Source organism: Thalassophryne amazonica, chromosome 11 (assembly GCF_902500255.1).
Source record: "Thalassophryne amazonica chromosome 11, fThaAma1.1, whole genome shotgun sequence".
In the NCBI taxonomy this organism is placed as follows: Eukaryota; Metazoa; Chordata; class Actinopteri; order Batrachoidiformes; family Batrachoididae; genus Thalassophryne; species Thalassophryne amazonica.
The window spans coordinates 108275777-108293077 of NC_047113.1; the positions used below are offsets into that span (position 1 = coordinate 108275777).

The 17301-nt window shown below is 46.8% G+C and overlaps 1 protein-coding gene across 1 annotated transcript in view; it reads right to left on the reverse strand.

The window, feature by feature from the left end:
• Positions 1–489: 489 nt before the first annotated feature.
• Positions 490–17301, reverse strand: part of LOC117519736 (alpha-1,3-mannosyl-glycoprotein 4-beta-N-acetylglucosaminyltransferase B-like) — a 152910-nt gene continuing 136098 nt past the window's right edge. Inside the window, exons 6-7 of the mRNA XM_034180983.1 lie at positions 16993–17080; positions 490–624 (exon numbers count right to left, since the gene is read on the reverse strand). Coding sequence (XP_034036874.1) covers positions 490–624; positions 16993–17080 — 223 coding nt within the window. The remainder of the gene's footprint in view (positions 625–16992; positions 17081–17301) is intronic.

Consider the following 17301-nt stretch of genomic DNA (forward strand, 5'->3'; position numbering starts at 1 on the left):
ATACCTCTGTAGTCCTGTGATACCGCTGTAGTCCTGTGATACCGCTGTAGTCCTGTGATACCGCTGTAGTTCTGTGATACTGCTGTAGTCCTGTGATACCTCTGTAGTCCTGTGATACCTCTGTAGTTCTGTGATACCTCTGTAGTCCTGTGATACCGCTGTAGTCCTGTGATACTGCTGTAGTCCTGTGATACTGCTGTAGTCCTGTGATACCTCTGTAGTTCTGTGATACTGATGTAGTTCTGTGATACCGCTGTAGTCCTGTGATACCGCTGTAGTCCTGTGATACTGCTGTAGTCCCGTGATACCGCTGTAGTCCTGTGATACCTCTGTAGTTCTGTGATACCTCTGTAGTCCTGTGATACCGCTGTAGTCCTGTGATACCGCTGTAGTCCTGTGATATCTCTGTAGTCCTGTGATATCTCTGTAGTTCTCTGATACCGCTGTAGTTCTGTGATACTGTAGTTCTGACTAATATTGTATTTCATTCTAACTGGGACACTTTGATCTGTGGCGTCTCAGTGCGCCACGTGAGTTGCTATGTGACGATGACGCGTCGTGACGCCTGTACTTACCAATAACGATGAAGCCTTCATCAGGTGCAGAGGAATCATAAACCAAGTCCTGAGAGAATAAAACACAAAAACATGCATTAAGTAACTTAAAAAATCAGATAGGGTAAAAAATAAATAAAGGGTAAAAGGACCACATCATTTCTGTGGCGCGTGTCCATCTGCTCAGATTGTGTTACAGTGGCACAAATCATCCGTGGTGTGTTTCTCTTTTAAATCTGAGAAGTGATTTAAGGACACGCCTTCACCTCTGAGACCCCAAGGTTCTGATAACAACACTTTGCTCAGCCAAAAACTGTAAAAAACAAAAAAAAACAAAAAAAAAACACTGATGCACAATCATTAACTACGACCACGAAACTGAAACAGTCTTCAGCCACACTCAGAGTCAGTATCAAAGACCTGTTAGCACAGCGCGAGGTTTCCTGGCAGCATCAAAGCAGTGCCAAATGTAGCTCCACATCCTTCAGATGTTTGTTCTTCTGCAGTACTTGGTTACTATACAGTACACTCTTCTGTTTGGACTGCATTTGATCTGATAACATACTGAATCTGCTGTTAAAATGACCCGAAGAGGAAAAATATCGAAATGCAAAGTATTCATCCTGTCTGAAAATCACTCCCTCCCATGCTCCAGTGGGTTTATGCCTCCAACATGAATTTCACAGTCTGTCAACGAAATCTGGGAACAGACTAACACAGAAATGCAAAAACAAAAACAAACAAAAAACTTATGGGTTTGTCAAACCTGTGCCTGTTGTTGAGTATTTTGTTTTCTGTAAAGAAACTCTTAATCAGAAAAAGCTAAGACAATATGGAAAACACACACACACACACACACACACACACACACACACACACACACACACACACACACACACACACACACACACACACACACACACACACACACACACACACACACACACACAAAGAAAACTGAGAGTGACCGGTATCTTGCCAAAAGGTGAACAAAAGAGACTTACCACAAGGAACGACCACCATGAAGAGGGACTGATGGCCAAGGGAACATACTATATTCATGCCAAATTTGGAGGCAAAAAAGCACAAATTGCGACCAGCAAAGTTTTTTTGGGGGGTGATTTTAGTATTTGACCTTTCTGTGACATTGACCTTTGACCACAACATTGACCTTTTTGTGTAAGATGAAAGGTATCTCCGTAGGACTGCTACATGTGATTTTATAAGAGTCTGCAATGATGATTTACACGCTTTGTCACACCCTTAAAAAAAAAATCAAAATTTTGCAATTTTTTGTGATGACGTCAAGAAATGACATCATAACTTAAAACTTTTGATAAATTCTGGATGCTGTCATCAAGCACTTTAATTTGGTGTATTACACAACATGTTTTACTCAAATCTGAAATTTGACCTACTTTAGCTCATGTTTGACCTTCAAGGTAAACCCTGAAGGTCAAAGTCAGTCACTTATCCCAAGTAATGGCTCATGGGAAAAAGCCAATCACTTTTTTCATGCCAAATTTGGAGGCAAACTTTCAAAAACTGCAACCAGGAAAGTTGTTTTGTCGAATTTAGTGTTTGACCCTCCTGTGACCTTGACTTTTGACCTTGATCCTTTTGTGCGCTTAAAGGTATGCTGATAGGACTGCTATATGTGAACTTACAGGAGTCTGCAGTGATAATTTACACGCTTTGTGAAATCGTTAAAAAAATCTAACTTTTGCAGGTTATATTGTGATGATGTTATCAAATGACATCATACCCTAAAACCTTTGATATATTATAGATCCTCTCATCAAGCTCTTTAATTTGGTGCATTATACAACATGTTGTACTGTAATCTGAAATTTTACCTAATTGTAGGTCACCTCTGACCTCAAGATAACCCCTGAAGGTCAAGGTTGATGGCTCATCCCAGATACTTGCTTATGGGAAAGGCCAATCACTATGTTCATGCCAAATTTGGAGACAAATTTTCAAAAACTGCGAGCAGGAAAGTGAATTTAGTGTTTGACCTTCCTATGACCTTGACCTTTGACCTTGAGCTTGGTCCTTTTGTGTGTTGACAGGTACTTCTGTTAAAACTGCTACATGTGATTTTACAAGAGTCTACAATGATGATTTAGAAATCCAAACTTTGCAGATTATATTGTGATGATGTCATCACATGACATCATAACTTAAAACCTTTGATATATTCTGGATCCTCTCATCTGGCCCTTTAATTTGGTGTATTACATGATGTGTCTTATTGTAATCTGAAATTGACCTAATTTAGGTCACATTTGACCTCAAGTGAAACCCTGAAGGACAAAGTCAAACGCTTATCCCAGGTAATGGCTTATGGGTGAGGCCAATCACTATGTTTGACCTTGCTGTGACCTTGACGGTGAGCTTGATCATTTTGTGTGCTGAAAGGTACCTTGATATGACTGCTATATGGGAAGTTGCAAGAGTCTGCGAGGTGGGGGGTGGGTGGGGGGTGCTGCAGGTGTATGGGGTATTGGACAACACACGTTCCAGAATTTATGCAAGCAACGTAAGGAGATGTTTCTGCATAAGTCACCATCACATCAGACCAATCCCCCAGGCTGCTCCTTGTCACCAATCCTGTTTGAAATGTTCATGGACAGGAATTCATGGTGCAGTCAGAGACTGGAGGATGTTCAGTTTGGTGACCTCAGAACTACATTTTGTTGGTGATGTGGTTCTGTTGGCTTCATCAGGCAGTAACCTCCAATGCACACTGAGCATGTTTGAGGTCAAGAGAAAAGTGACAGGGATGAGATTCAGCACCTCCAAATCGGAGTCCATGGCTCTCTATCAGAAAAGAATGGACTATGCCCTCTGAGTCTGGGGAGAGGTACAGCTCCAAGTAGAGGAGTTTTTAATATTTCATGGTCTGGTTTACAAGTGGGGTAAATTGGAATGGGGGCTCAATAGATGGATTGGAGCAGCATCTGATGTTGTACAGACACTATACTAGACCTCTCCTCTTTGAGAACCATCACCTTATTGTGGTGGAGAGGTTGGTGTGCCCCTATGAACCTAAGAGCTGTGCTGTCTGGAGCCTTCGTGCCCCTGGTAGAGTCTCCTATGGGAAACTGGTCTCAGGCGAGGAGCCAGACTAAGAATGGTTCTCAAAGACTCAATGGACAAATGAGGCAAAGGAAACATGACTTGGCCAGAAGGAAGCCTGAGGCCACCGTCTGGAGCCAGGCCCAGACGATGGGCCATCAGCGAGTGTGTAGTGGCCATGCTTGCCACGGAGCCTGACCGAGCTCAGCCCGAGCTCAGCCCGAAAAGGCATCTCCATCTCCAGGCTGTGATCTCACCAGCCACAAGGGGAATAGCTGGGGTAGGGTGCACTGTCCCATGGGTGGCAGTGAAAGTTGAGGGCCTCGATGGACCAGACCCAGGCGGCAGGGGGTGTGGAACGTCACCTCTCAGTGGTAGAAGGAGTGGGAACTTGTGCTGGAGGTGGAGCACTACGAGTTAGATCTGGTGGGCGTCGCCTCCATGCACAGCCTCGGCTCCAGAACCACTCTCCTTGATAGGGGTTGGACTTTATTCTTCTCTGGAGTTGCCCAGAGTGTGAGGTGCTGAGCGGGTGTGGGGATACTCACGAGAGGGTCGCCTACCTGTGCCTTTGGGTTGTGTGTGTGTGTGTGTGTGTTGGGGGGATTTTGACTGCTGTTTGTGCGTATGTACCGAACAGCAGTTTGAAGTATTCAGTTCTTGGCAGTAATTCTGACTCATTTCCAGGGGGAGGGGGATGGCCTCCCCCAGGGCTGCGCCGTGTCACCAATCCTGTTTGTGATATTCATGGACAGTATATCAAGGCGTAGTTGGGTGGAGGACAGTCTTCAGTTTGGTGGGCTCAGGATCTCATCACTACTTTTTGCAGATGATGCGGTCCTGTTGGCTTCATCAGCCTGTGACCTCCAACACTCACTGGATTGGTTCACAGCTGAGTATGAAGTGGATGGGATGAGCATCAGCACCTCTGAATCTGAGGCCATGGTTCTCAGCAGGACACTTAATACTAGCCATCTTATACACTCAACAAAAATATAAACGCAACACTTTTGGTTTTGCTCCCATTTTGTATGAGATGGACTCAAAGATCTAAAACTTATTCCACATACACAATATCACCATTTCCCTCAAATATTGTTCACAAACCAGTCTAAATCTGTGATAGTGAGCACTTCTCCTTTGCTGAGATAATCCATCCCACGTCACAGGTGTGCCATATCAAGATGCTGATTAGACATCATGATTAGTGCACAGGTGTACTTTAGACTGTCCACAATAAAAGGCCACTCTGAAAGGTGCAGTTTTGTTTTATTGGGGGGGGGGGGGGATATCAGTCAGTATCTGGTGTGACCACCATTTGCCTCATGCAGTGCAACACATCTCCTTCGCATAGAGTTGAACAGAACACCTCTCCAACGTGCCAAACGCCAGCGAATGTGAGCATTAGCCCACTCAAGTCGGTTACGACGACGAACTGGAGTCAGGTCGAGACCCCGATGAGGACGACGAGCATGCAGATGAGCTTCCCTGAGACGGTTTCTGACAGTTCGTGCAGAAATTCTTTGGTTATGCAAACCGATTGTTTCAGCAGCTGTCCGAGTGGCTGGTCTCAGATGATCTTGGAGGTGAACATGCTGGATGTGGAGGTCCTGGGCTGGTGTGGTTACACATGGTCTGCGGTTGTGAGGCTGGTTGGATGTACTGCCAAATTCTCTGAAACGCCTTTGGAGACGGCTTATGGTAGAGAAATGAACATTCAGTACTCGAGCAACAGCTCTGGTTGACATTCCTGCTGTCAGCATGCCAATTGCACGCTCCCTCAAATCTTGCGACATCTGTGGCATTGTGCTGTGTGATAAAACTGCACCTTTCAGAGTGGCCTTTTATTGTGGGCAGTCTAAGGCACACCTGTGCACTAATCATGGTGTCTAATCAGCATCTTGATATGGCACACCTGTGAGGTGGGATGGATTATCTCAGCAAAGGAGAAGTGCTCACTATCACAGATTTAGACTGGTTTGTCAACAATATTTGAAGGAAATGGTGATATTGTGTATGTGGAAAAAGTTTTAGATCTTTGAGTTCATCTCATACAAAATGGAAGCAAAACCAAAAGTGTTGCTTTTATATTTTTGTTGAGTATATATATGCTACTCTGGAAACAACCTCTATATCCAAACAGTCCAACTGTCAACCCCACTGAGGTCCTTAGTCTGGGTCTCATTAACATAAGGTCACTGTCCTCAAAATCACTTTTGATTAATGATGTAATATGGATCATCACTTAGATATGATTGGGTTATGTGAAACCTGGCTTAAACCTACAGCTGTCCTCCCCTTAAATGAGGCCTGCCCACCGGCGTACACATTTTGTCACGTCCCTCGTGATGCAAAGTGAGGCGGAGGTGTTGCTCTTATTTATAAAGTTAGGTTTAGTTTATTAGCTGTTGGGGGTCATAATTATAGTTCGTTTGAACATCTGATTCTCCGCTCTGCCCACGATACTATGTATAGCCAAGGTCACAAGAATAAAAATCAGCTGTATTACTTTGTCAGGCTCCCTGGCCCATATTCTGAATTCTTAAATGAATTTGGTGAGTTTATCTCTAACTTGTCAACTAGTGCAGATAACATTCTGATTATTGGTGACTTCAACATTCATATAAATAAGCCTTCTGATCCCCTCTGCAAATCATTTATGGAAATTGTGGCTGTATTTGGATTTCAGCAATGCATTCAGGACTCGACGCACATTAGTGGGAATACACTGGATTTGGTTCTCACACATGGTATTGCTGTCACAAATATTGAGATCATGCCTCTTACATCAGTGGTCTCTGATCTTTCACTTATTAAGTTTATAGTTTCACTACAGTGTTTACTGGAACAACAACCTTATTTATCACTACAGCAATGCATCAACTCCTCAACTATGACTCAACTCGAAGGTAGATTGCCTGATGTCTTAGCTTCACATTTGGAAAATGCCCAATCAGTAGACAGTCTTGTGGATAGTTTAAACTCAGCACTCAAAACTACACTTGAGATGATTGTGCCATCTTTATTAAAACCACACCACCCCAAAACACAGTCACCTTTGTTCAATGATTACTTGCGTGACCTCAAGCATAAGGCTAGAAGTCTAGAACGAAAATGGCGTTGTTTCAAAAATAGAAGTATTCCACCTTGCGTGGCGTGATGCTATCTTAGACTATAAGCATGCATTACTGGCTACAAAGCGGACCTACTACTCTGATTTGATCAACAAAAACTAGCATAACTCAAAGTTCTTGTTCGACACAGTGGCAACACTTATTCATGGACAACCACCTGTAGTTCACTCTCCTTTTACAGCACAAGATTTCTTGGATTACTTTGAGAAGAAAACAGAAGACATTACGTTAAACATATCCCAGCATGCCTTAACCCAGACACTACACCCTGCTATTGAGGTGGGCACCACTACTGAGGTATTACCTAGATTTACAGAATTTGACAGTATCTCACTAGGCATGCTGATGTAGCGGCTGCACGCTGCGTTGTGTTATGACTCCGCCCATTCGCTCCCCTCGGGACGCAAACTTACGATCCTCGGCATGGAAGTTGGACTCTCTAACCAGAAGGCTAAAACCCAGGGCTCTGGCCTTGTGACAAGAGAATCCTTTTGAGGTGTTGGGAGTGAGGTTTACTAACTACATCTGCACAGCGACACCTGCTGGCCTCCGTTACACTGACAAAACTCATAACGTCAACAAAAAGCACAACCTGTTTATTTGATCCTATACCAACAAAACTGTTTAAGGACCTGTTGTCCACTCTGGGGCCGCCTGTGCTGGAAATGATTAATCTTTCTTTAACTTCTGGATTAGTTAAGAAATCTAATCTTGACCCTAGTGTTTTCAGGGTGCAGGACTACTTGTGTCCCTAGGGTGAATAACAAGTCTGCGTGTCACAGAGATTTCTTTTATCATCTCTTATTACTTATTTTCCCTTTCGTATGGCTAGCATACTGGCAGAGTATGTTACTATGCTTTTTAATCTTTTAATTCATTTTATTAGTAAACGTAGAGCTAAATCCAAGTCAAGTTTTGTAATCTGAAAATAAAAAAGATTGAAAAAATAAATTTTGAAACTGAAAATTTAATGTTTGTTCTTGAATTTTATAACAATTTAAAAAGTATTATTAAAATAAAAATAAGTGTAAGATATATATTGTTCAGTTTAAATAATTTTTTGATTCAGCTCTGTAATTATTTTGATCAAATAATATATTTTCATTCATATTTCTTTTTTTCACCTTCAGATCTTATTTTTTCATTTTCAAACTTTTGGCCCCGTTCTGGCGTGGGAGGGTGTGGCTTCAGTTGAGAGGGGCAGCAGAGCAATCAGTTCTCACATGGTGTTGCTTTTAGGAAACGTGGGTACTTTGATAGATAATGACTTAACACTTTCTCTCCACTGTATTGTCTTGATACCTCTAAATAAAGTGATGCTAAAGATGTTTCTTACAAGTCATTCTAGACCACTCTTGGTCATTTTTGATGTTTAAAAACAGGAAAATATGCATGATTGTAAAGTTTAACACCTATACCTAAAAAAACGATGTGTCCCAAATCCACACAAGACCGTGAACGCAGCGCAGCATCGCCGCATAAAAATGAGGCAGGTCGCTCATTTTACTGGCTGCAGTGGAGTGTTACGAGCTTTCTAAGTGACACACAGAGACCTGGCTCAGCAGATCTGAAGGAAGCTTTAATATGGACAGAACCAAACGGACCACCGGTAAATCCAAATCTAAAGCCGACGGAAGAGTGCTCCGGCTACCGTCGGTGTGAAGAAGTCTCACTGTTACAGGCCCGGCACGTTGGCACGCCGCCTATACCAGAAATCCACCGAGCTGCTGATCCACAAGCTGCCCTTCCAGCACCTGGTGAGAGAAATCGCTCAGGACTTCAAGACCAACCTCCGCTTTCAGAGCTCCGCTGTGATGCTCTGCAGGAGGCCGGCGAGGCTGACCTGGTCGGCAGCTTGTGGATCAGCAGCTCGGTGGATTTCAGGTAGTGGTGGATCTCTCTCAGCGCCTCAGTGCTTGTCCTGTAATGGTGAGGCTTCTTCACACCGCCGGTAGTCGGAGCGCTCTTCTGGCTTTGGCTTTGGATTTACAGGCAGTCTGCTTGGTTCTGGTCATATTAAGTTTACGCTGTGAAATTGCCGGCCACTTTGTTAAATCATCATTAAATTCACTATCTGGTACAACATACGGATCCACTGAACCAACTGCTACACATCGATCACAATAAACAGCTTTATCTCGAGGGTTTAAATCCTCGTAATAAGATTTCATTCTCTCTATTTTCTTTCACGCACCAGCTGCGTATCCACGATGGAGACGGGAGCAGAGTCATTATCTATCAAAGTACCCACGTTTCCTGAAAGCAACATCATGTGAGGACTGATTGCTCTGCTGTCACTCACAATTCCACGCCCCTCTCAATTGAAGCCACGCCCTCCCATCCCAGAATGGGGCCAAAAGTTTGAAACTGAAAAAATAAGATCTGAAAGTGAAAAAAGATCTGAAGGTGAAAGAAGAAATATGAATGAAATCAAAATAATTACAGAGCTGAATCAAAAATGTATTTAAACTGAAAAATATATATCTTACACTTATTTTTATTTTAAGAATACTTTTTAAATGACAATAAAATTCAAGAACAAACAGAATTTTCAGTTTCAAACTTTATTTTTTCAATCTTTTTTTATTTTCAGATTACAAAACTTTTGGCCTGGATTTAGCTCCATATAAACGGAGCAGGCCACAGCCTCAACTTTATCTAAATTCTGGGTCTGTTAGTGAAGTTTAGGGCTAGTGGCCGGCGATCACCTTAGTATTTCTCTGTTTTTCTTCTTGTTTAATGCTGACAAATTATACAGTATTTCTTGTCTTTCTGATGCCTGATTTTGTTTTGTTCTCTCTGTTTGAGGTGCGGCTCCACCCAGAGATGGGTGTGGTGTCTGTTTCTGTAACCTTACTGTCCTGGACACCGGCAACATTTCCTGTATGTTCGTTTAGTGAGTTTAGTCACAACTTTGTTGTGATTTGGTGCTATATAAATGAAATAAATTGAAAATTAAATTGAAATAAGTGAAGAGGTGGTACAAGTGTCCTCTGTTCTTCAGAGTATTGTCATGAAAATAGTGATAAAGCAAAGACACACTTGCAACATCTCTAATGGGTAGTGGTGGTAAACTTGGTTCATTTTATGAACTCAGGTGACTGTGACTGTGAATCACTCACGGTTCACCCGGTTGATTCATGAACCAACCAGTTCTACTTCTGTGTGATGGAGGTTGATGTGTGGAAAACAGGTCATCTCTGACCAGTTTTCTTCTTTCATTTTTACTCCAAACAAGGTCGTGTGCTCTTAGCAGCCCTTACTCAGGATTCTGTTTTAGGTCAAATTTGGCTCTTATATAGACACAAAATGGAAGCAGGAGCCAGATACCTTCTTGAATGATACAACAACTCTACCATTTTACCAGCAGTTTTAGCAACAGGCAGCATATACCTCAGCTACAGCCACCCACCACTAGACCCAGGCCTCAGCTACAGCCACCCACCAACGGGCCCAGGCCTCAGCTACAGCCACCCACCACTAGACCCAGGCCTCAGCTACAGCCACCCACCAACGGGCCCAGGCCTCAGCTACAGCCACCCACCACTAGACCCAGGCCTCAGCTACAGCCACCCACCAATGGGCCCAGGCCTCATCTACAGCCACCCACCAACGGGCCCAGGCCTCATCTACAGCCACCCACCAACGGGCCCAGGCCTCATCTACAGCCACCCACCAACGGGCCCAGGCCTCATCTACAGCCACCCACCAACGGGCCCAGGCCTCATCTACAGCCACCCACCAATGGGCCCAGGCCTCATCTACAGCCACCCACCAACGGGCCTGGCCTCATCTACAGCCACCCACCACTGGGCCCAGGCCTCAGCTACAGCCACCCACCACTAGACCCAGGCCTCAGCTACAGCCACCCACCAACGGGTCCAGGCCTCATCTACAGCCACCCACCAACGGGCCCAGGCCTCATTTACAGCCACCCACCAACGCCCCAGGCCTCATCTACAGCCACCCACCAACGGGCCCAGGCCTCATTTACAGCCACCCACCAACCGGCCCAGGCCTCATCTACAGCCACCCACCAACGGGCCCAGGCCTCATTTACAGCCACCCACCAACGGGCCCAGGCCTCATCTACAGCCACCCACCAACGGGCCCAGGCCTCATTTACAGCCACCCACCAACGGGCCCAGGCCTCATCTACAGCCACCCACCAACGGGCCCAGGCCTCATCTACAGCCACCCACCAACGGGCCTGGCCTCATCTACAGCCACCCACCAACGGGCCCAGGCCTCATCTACAGCCACCCACCAACGGTTCCAGGCCTCAGCTACAGCCACCCACCACCGGGCGCAGGCCTCATCTACAGCCACCCACCAACGGGCCTGGCCTCATCTACAGCCACCCACCAACGGGCCCAGGCCTCATCTACAGCCACCCACCAACGGGCCTGGCCTCATCTACAGCCACCCACCAACGGGCCCAGGCCTCATCTACAGCCACCCACCAACGGTTCCAGGCCTCAGCTACAGCCACCCACCACCAGGCCCAGGCCTCAGCTACAGCCACCCACCACCGGGCCCAAGCCTCAGCTACAGCCACCCACCAACGGGCCCAGGCCTCATCTACAGCCACCCACCAACGGGCCCAGGCCTCATCTACAGCCACCCACCAACGGGCCCAGGCCTCAGCTACAGCCACCCACCAACGGGCCTGGCCTCATCTACAGCCACCCACCAACGGGCCCAGGCCTCATCTACAGCCACCCACCACCGGGCCCAGGCCTCAGCTACAGCCACCCACCACCGGGCCCAGGCCTCATCTACAGCCACCCACCAACGGGCCCAGGCCTCATCTACAGCCACCCACCAACGGGCCCAGGCCTCATTTACAGCCACCCACCACCGGGCCCAGGCCTCATTTACAGCCACCCACCAACGGGCCCAGGCCTCATCTACAGCCACCCACCAACGTGCCCAGGCCTCATTTACAGCCACCCACCAACGGGCCCAGGCCTCATCTACAGCCACCCACCAACGGGCCCAGGCCTCATCTACAGCCACCCACCACCGGGCCCAGGCCTCAGCTACAGCCACCCACCAACGGGCCTGGCCTCATCTACAGCCACCCACCAACGGGCCCAGGCCTCATCTACAGCCACCCACCAACGGGCCCAGGCCTCAGCTACAGCCACACACCACCGGGCCCAGGCCTCAGCTACAGCCACCCACCACCGGGCCCAGGCCTCATCTACAGCCACCCACCAACGGGCCCAGGCCTCATTTACAGCCACCCACCAATGGGCCCAGGCCTCATCTACAGCCACCCACCACCGGGCCCAGGCCTCATTTACAGCCACCCACCAACGGGCCCAGGCCTCATTTACAGCCACCCACCAACGGGCCCAGGCCTCATTTACAGCCACCCACCAACGGGCCCAGGCCTCATCTACAGCCACCCACCAACGGGCCCAGGCCTCATCTACAGCCACCCACCAACGGGCCCAGGCCTCATTTACAGCCACCCACCAACGGGCCCAGGCCTCATCTACAGCCACCCACCAACGGGCCCAGGCCTCATCTACAGCCACCCACCAACAAGCCCAGGCATCAGCTACAGCCACCAACCACCGGAACCAGGCCTCAGCTACAACCACCCACCACTGGACCCAGGCCTCAGCTACAGCCACCCACCACCGGGTCCAGGCCTCAGCTACAGCCACCCACCACCGGGTCCAGGCCTCAGCTACAGCCGCCCACCACCGGGTCCAGGCCTCAGCTACAACCAACAGACCCAGGCCTCAGCTACAGCTACCAACCACCGGAACCAGGCCTCAGCTACAACCACCCACCACTGGACCCAGGCCTCAGCTACAGCCACCCACCACCGGGTCCAGGCCTCAGCTACAGCCGCCCACCACCGGGTCCAGGCCTCAGCTACAGCCACCCACCAACGGGCCCAGGCCTCAGCTACAGCCACACACCACCGGGCCCAGGCCTCAGCTACAGCCACCCACCACCGGGCCCAGGCCTCATCTACAGCCACCCACCAACGGGCCCAGGCCTCATTTACAGCCACCCACCAATGGGCCCAGGCCTCATCTACAGCCACCCACCACCGGGCCCAGGCCTCATTTACAGCCACCCACCAACGGGCCCAGGCCTCATTTACAGCCACCCACCAACGGGCCCAGGCCTCATTTACAGCCACCCACCAACGGGCCCAGGCCTCATCTACAGCCACCCACCAACGGGCCCAGGCCTCATCTACAGCCACCCACCAACGGGCCCAGGCCTCATTTACAGCCACCCACCAACGGGCCCAGGCCTCATCTACAGCCACCCACCAACGGGCCCAGGCCTCATCTACAGCCACCCACCAACAAGCCCAGGCATCAGCTACAGCCACCAACCACCGGAACCAGGCCTCAGCTACAACCACCCACCACTGGACCCAGGCCTCAGCTACAGCCACCCACCACCGGGTCCAGGCCTCAGCTACAGCCACCCACCACCGGGTCCAGGCCTCAGCTACAGCCGCCCACCACCGGGTCCAGGCCTCAGCTACAACCAACAGACCCAGGCCTCAGCTACAGCTACCAACCACCGGAACCAGGCCTCAGCTACAACCACCCACCACTGGACCCAGGCCTCAGCTACAGCCACCCACCACCGGGTCCAGGCCTCAGCTACAGCCGCCCACCACCGGGTCCAGGCCTCAGCTACAACCAACAGACCCAGGCCTCAGCTACAGCCACCCACCACCGCCGATATATAGATATATATACAACCCCTGGCAAAAATGATGGAATCACCGGCCTCGGCGGATGTTCATTCAGTTGTTTAATTTTGTAGAAAAAAAGCAGATCACAGACATGACACAAAACTAAAGTCATTTCAAATGGCAACTTTCTGGCTTTAAGAAACACTATAAGAAATTAGGAAAAAAATTGTGGCAGTCAGTAACGGTTACTTTTTTAGACCAAGCAGAGGGAAAAAAATATGGAATCACTCAATTCTGAGGAAAAAATTGTGGAATCATGAAAAACAAAAGAACGCTCCAACACATCACTAGTATTTTGTTGCACCACCTCTGGCTTTTATAACAGCTTGCAGTCTCTGAGGCATGGACTTAATGAGTGACAAACAGTACTCTTCATCAATCTGGCTCCAACTTTCTCTGATTGCTGTTGCCAGATCAGCTTTGCAGGTTGGAGCCTTGTCATGGACCATTTTCTTCAACTTCCACCAAAGATTTTCAATTGGATTAAGATCCGGACTATTTGCAGGCCATGACATTGACCCTATGTGTCTTTTTGCAAGGAATGTTTTCACAGTTTCTGCTCTATGGCAAGATGCATTATCATCTTGAAAAATGATTTCATCATCCCCAAACATCCTTTCAATTGATGGGATCAGAAAAGTGTCCAAAATATCAATGTAAACTTGTGCATTTATTGATGATGTAATGACAGCCATCTCCCCAGTGCCTTTACCTGACATGCAGCCCCATATCATTAATGACTGTGGAAACTTACATGTTCTCTTCAGGCAGTCATCTTTATAAATCTCATTGGAACGGCACCAAACTAAAGTTCCAGCATCATCACCTTGCCCAATGCAGATTCAAGATTCATCACTGAATATGACTTTCATCCAGTCATCCACAGTCCACGATTGCTTTTCCTTAGCCCATTGTAACCTTGTTTTTTTCTGTTTAGGTGTTAATGATGGCTTTCGTTTAGCTTTTCTGTATGTAAATCCCATTTCCTTTAGGCGGTTTCTTACAGTTCGGTCACAGACGTTGACTCCAGTTTCCTCCTATTGGTTCCTCATTTGTTTTGTTGTGCATTTTCGATTTTTGAGACATATTGCTTTAAGTTTTCTGTCTTGACACTTTCATGTCTTCCTTGGTCTACCAGTATGTTTGCCTTTAACAACCTTCCCATGTTGTTTGTATTTGGTCCAGAGTTTAGACACAGCTGACTGTGAACAACCAACATCTTTTGCAACATTGCGTAATGATTTACCCTCTTTTAAGAGTTTGATAATCCTCTCCTTTGTTTCAATTGACATCTCTCGTGTTGGAGCCATGATTCATGTCAGTCCACTTGGTGCAACAGCTCTCCAAAGTGTGATCACTCCTTTTTAGATGCAGACTAATGAGCAGATCTGATTTGATGCAGGTGTTAGTTTTGGGGATGAAAATTTACAGGGTGATTCCATAATTTATTCCTCAGAATTGAGTGAGTCCATATTTTTTTTCCCTCTGCTTGGTCTAAAAAAGTAACCGTTACTGACTGCCACAATTATTTTTCCTGATTTCTTATAGTGTTTCTTAAAGCCAGAAAGTTGCCATTTGAAATGACTTTAGTTTTGTGTCATGTCTGTGATCTGCTTTTTTTCTACAAAATTAAACAACTGAATGAACATCCTCCGAGGCCGGTGATTCCATCATTTTTGCCAGGGGTTGTATATATGGTAAAAGGGGTGGGTGTATATAAGCTTTTGCTTCTGCCTACACCCTTTTGGTCACATGTGCTACTGTAGAATCTTTTCTTTTTTGATAAGGAGTTTTGTGTGCTGAATTTGTGTGCTGAATAAATCATTCATTTATTTATTCATTTAACACATTTTAAAAGTCAAAAATATGCAAGTTCCACTTAAGATCCAGGGAAAATGTAAGGCCTAGCAGGAAGCTTCGGGGAGAATAGAACCCTTCATATGAACAGAAGAGAAGGATGGATCTGATCGATTGTGGTGAAGAGACAGTAACTTGGTTTTCAAGGTGTTGAAGGTCATGTTCCACTTAAATCTCTTCTAAGTCAGATGAGAGCTCACCAGCCAAAGACTGATCATTGTGGCTTTTGGAAGTTCAGCCATAAAGTACTGTATCATTAGCACAGATATTGACAAACAATCTAATGAGATGATCAGGAAGGTCATTTATGAATATCAGGAAAAGGGTAGGTCCAAGCAGAGAACCCTGTGGAACACCTGTATTAATGCTGTGAGGCTCAGAGGTCTGACCATTCACCACAACCTTAGAGGATCTAGAAGTAAGGAAAGACTTGATGGCAACAAGGACATTCCCTGAGATGCCATAACTAGCTCCTTTGTGCAGAAGTCCTCTGTTCCAGACTTTATCGAAAGATGTCAAGTGCAAAAGTCCTGGTCATTTGGCCACAATGAGAGATTCATGAAACCTGTATGTGATGACACTTAAACCTGTAGTTTGTTGTTGTAGACTGTGATAACTGACAGCAGAGGTGGAATGAAGTCACTGTCAAGTCATTCTCAAGTCATCAATCTGCAAGTTCCAAGTCAAGTGTCAAGTCAGCTGTCAAACACTTGGTGCTCATTATGACTTGAGACTTGCTGATTCATGACTTCAGAGTGACTTGATGGTGACTGACTCCCACCTCTTGCTGACGGAGTCTGTCTGCGGCTGGGAGAAAGACAGTCCAAGCTGGCACAAAAATGAACCAAAAACCAAACAAAAAAAGCTAAAAAGTGTCCCTGTTGTGGTTTTTAGGTTGTATTCATGTTTTTCCCTTATGCTCCTCCCCAGTTCTGTGCATGTTTGAGTTTAATGCTCCTGTTGTTGGTCTTGTTGGTTGTCTGTCCCCGTGTCCTCACCTGCTAATCTGCTTTTGTCCTCCTGTTGCACCAGACACTCCCTGTGTGTGTTCTGCGTGTGTGTGTTCCACCTGGCTGTCTGGATGGATGTTTGAGGGATGTCTCCTGTTTGTTAACCCTTTCCTGTCTCAGTCCTGCGTCTCCTTCTTGGTTACTCCTCTTTGGTCTTTGCCTCCTCCTCCTTCAAATATGATTTTGGTTCTTCAGCTGGTGTTACTTTCCTGCTTTAATCATCTTCCCCTGTGGTTTGATTTTGTTCTTTGGTCTGTTGGTCTCTGTGTTTGTGTCTTTATTGTTATCACTCTCGTATTTGTTTTTTCCACTCGGCGATGATATGATCATATGTTCTAGTCACCTTTGTTTGTAGAAGTATGTTCTCTACTGCCCCCTTGTGTTTTGTTTCATCACTGATGATGTAACTGTGTGAGTTGACCTTTTACCTTTTGATCCTCACCCCCCAGAACCCCCTCAACCTTAGTGGGTCAATTGTATTTTTGTTCTTCCTGGACTATCCTCACATTGTGTGAGTTGAAGATATTGAAGACACACACACACACACACACACACACACACACACACACACACACACACACACACACACACACACACACACACACACACACACCTACCTCACTCCTGCTGCTGGGGCGCACTTCCACTGTGGTGTCATAGAATTTATCTGCACTGGTCTGAATATTTCCACTGCGAAAGAAATACCTGTAGTACAGAAGGCAGCACAGATATAGAAGACAGCACACCACATAGCACAGAGGACACACACACAGTGGGTGGGACACACCATATATGGAATATGTGTGTGTGTGCAGAGTGACAAGTGCATTACCAGTCAGAAAACCCAGGGGGAGCTCTTGTGCACACTTCACACACACACCCACCCACGAATAAACGTTTTTTGGGCCAGTTCCAAAAATCAGACA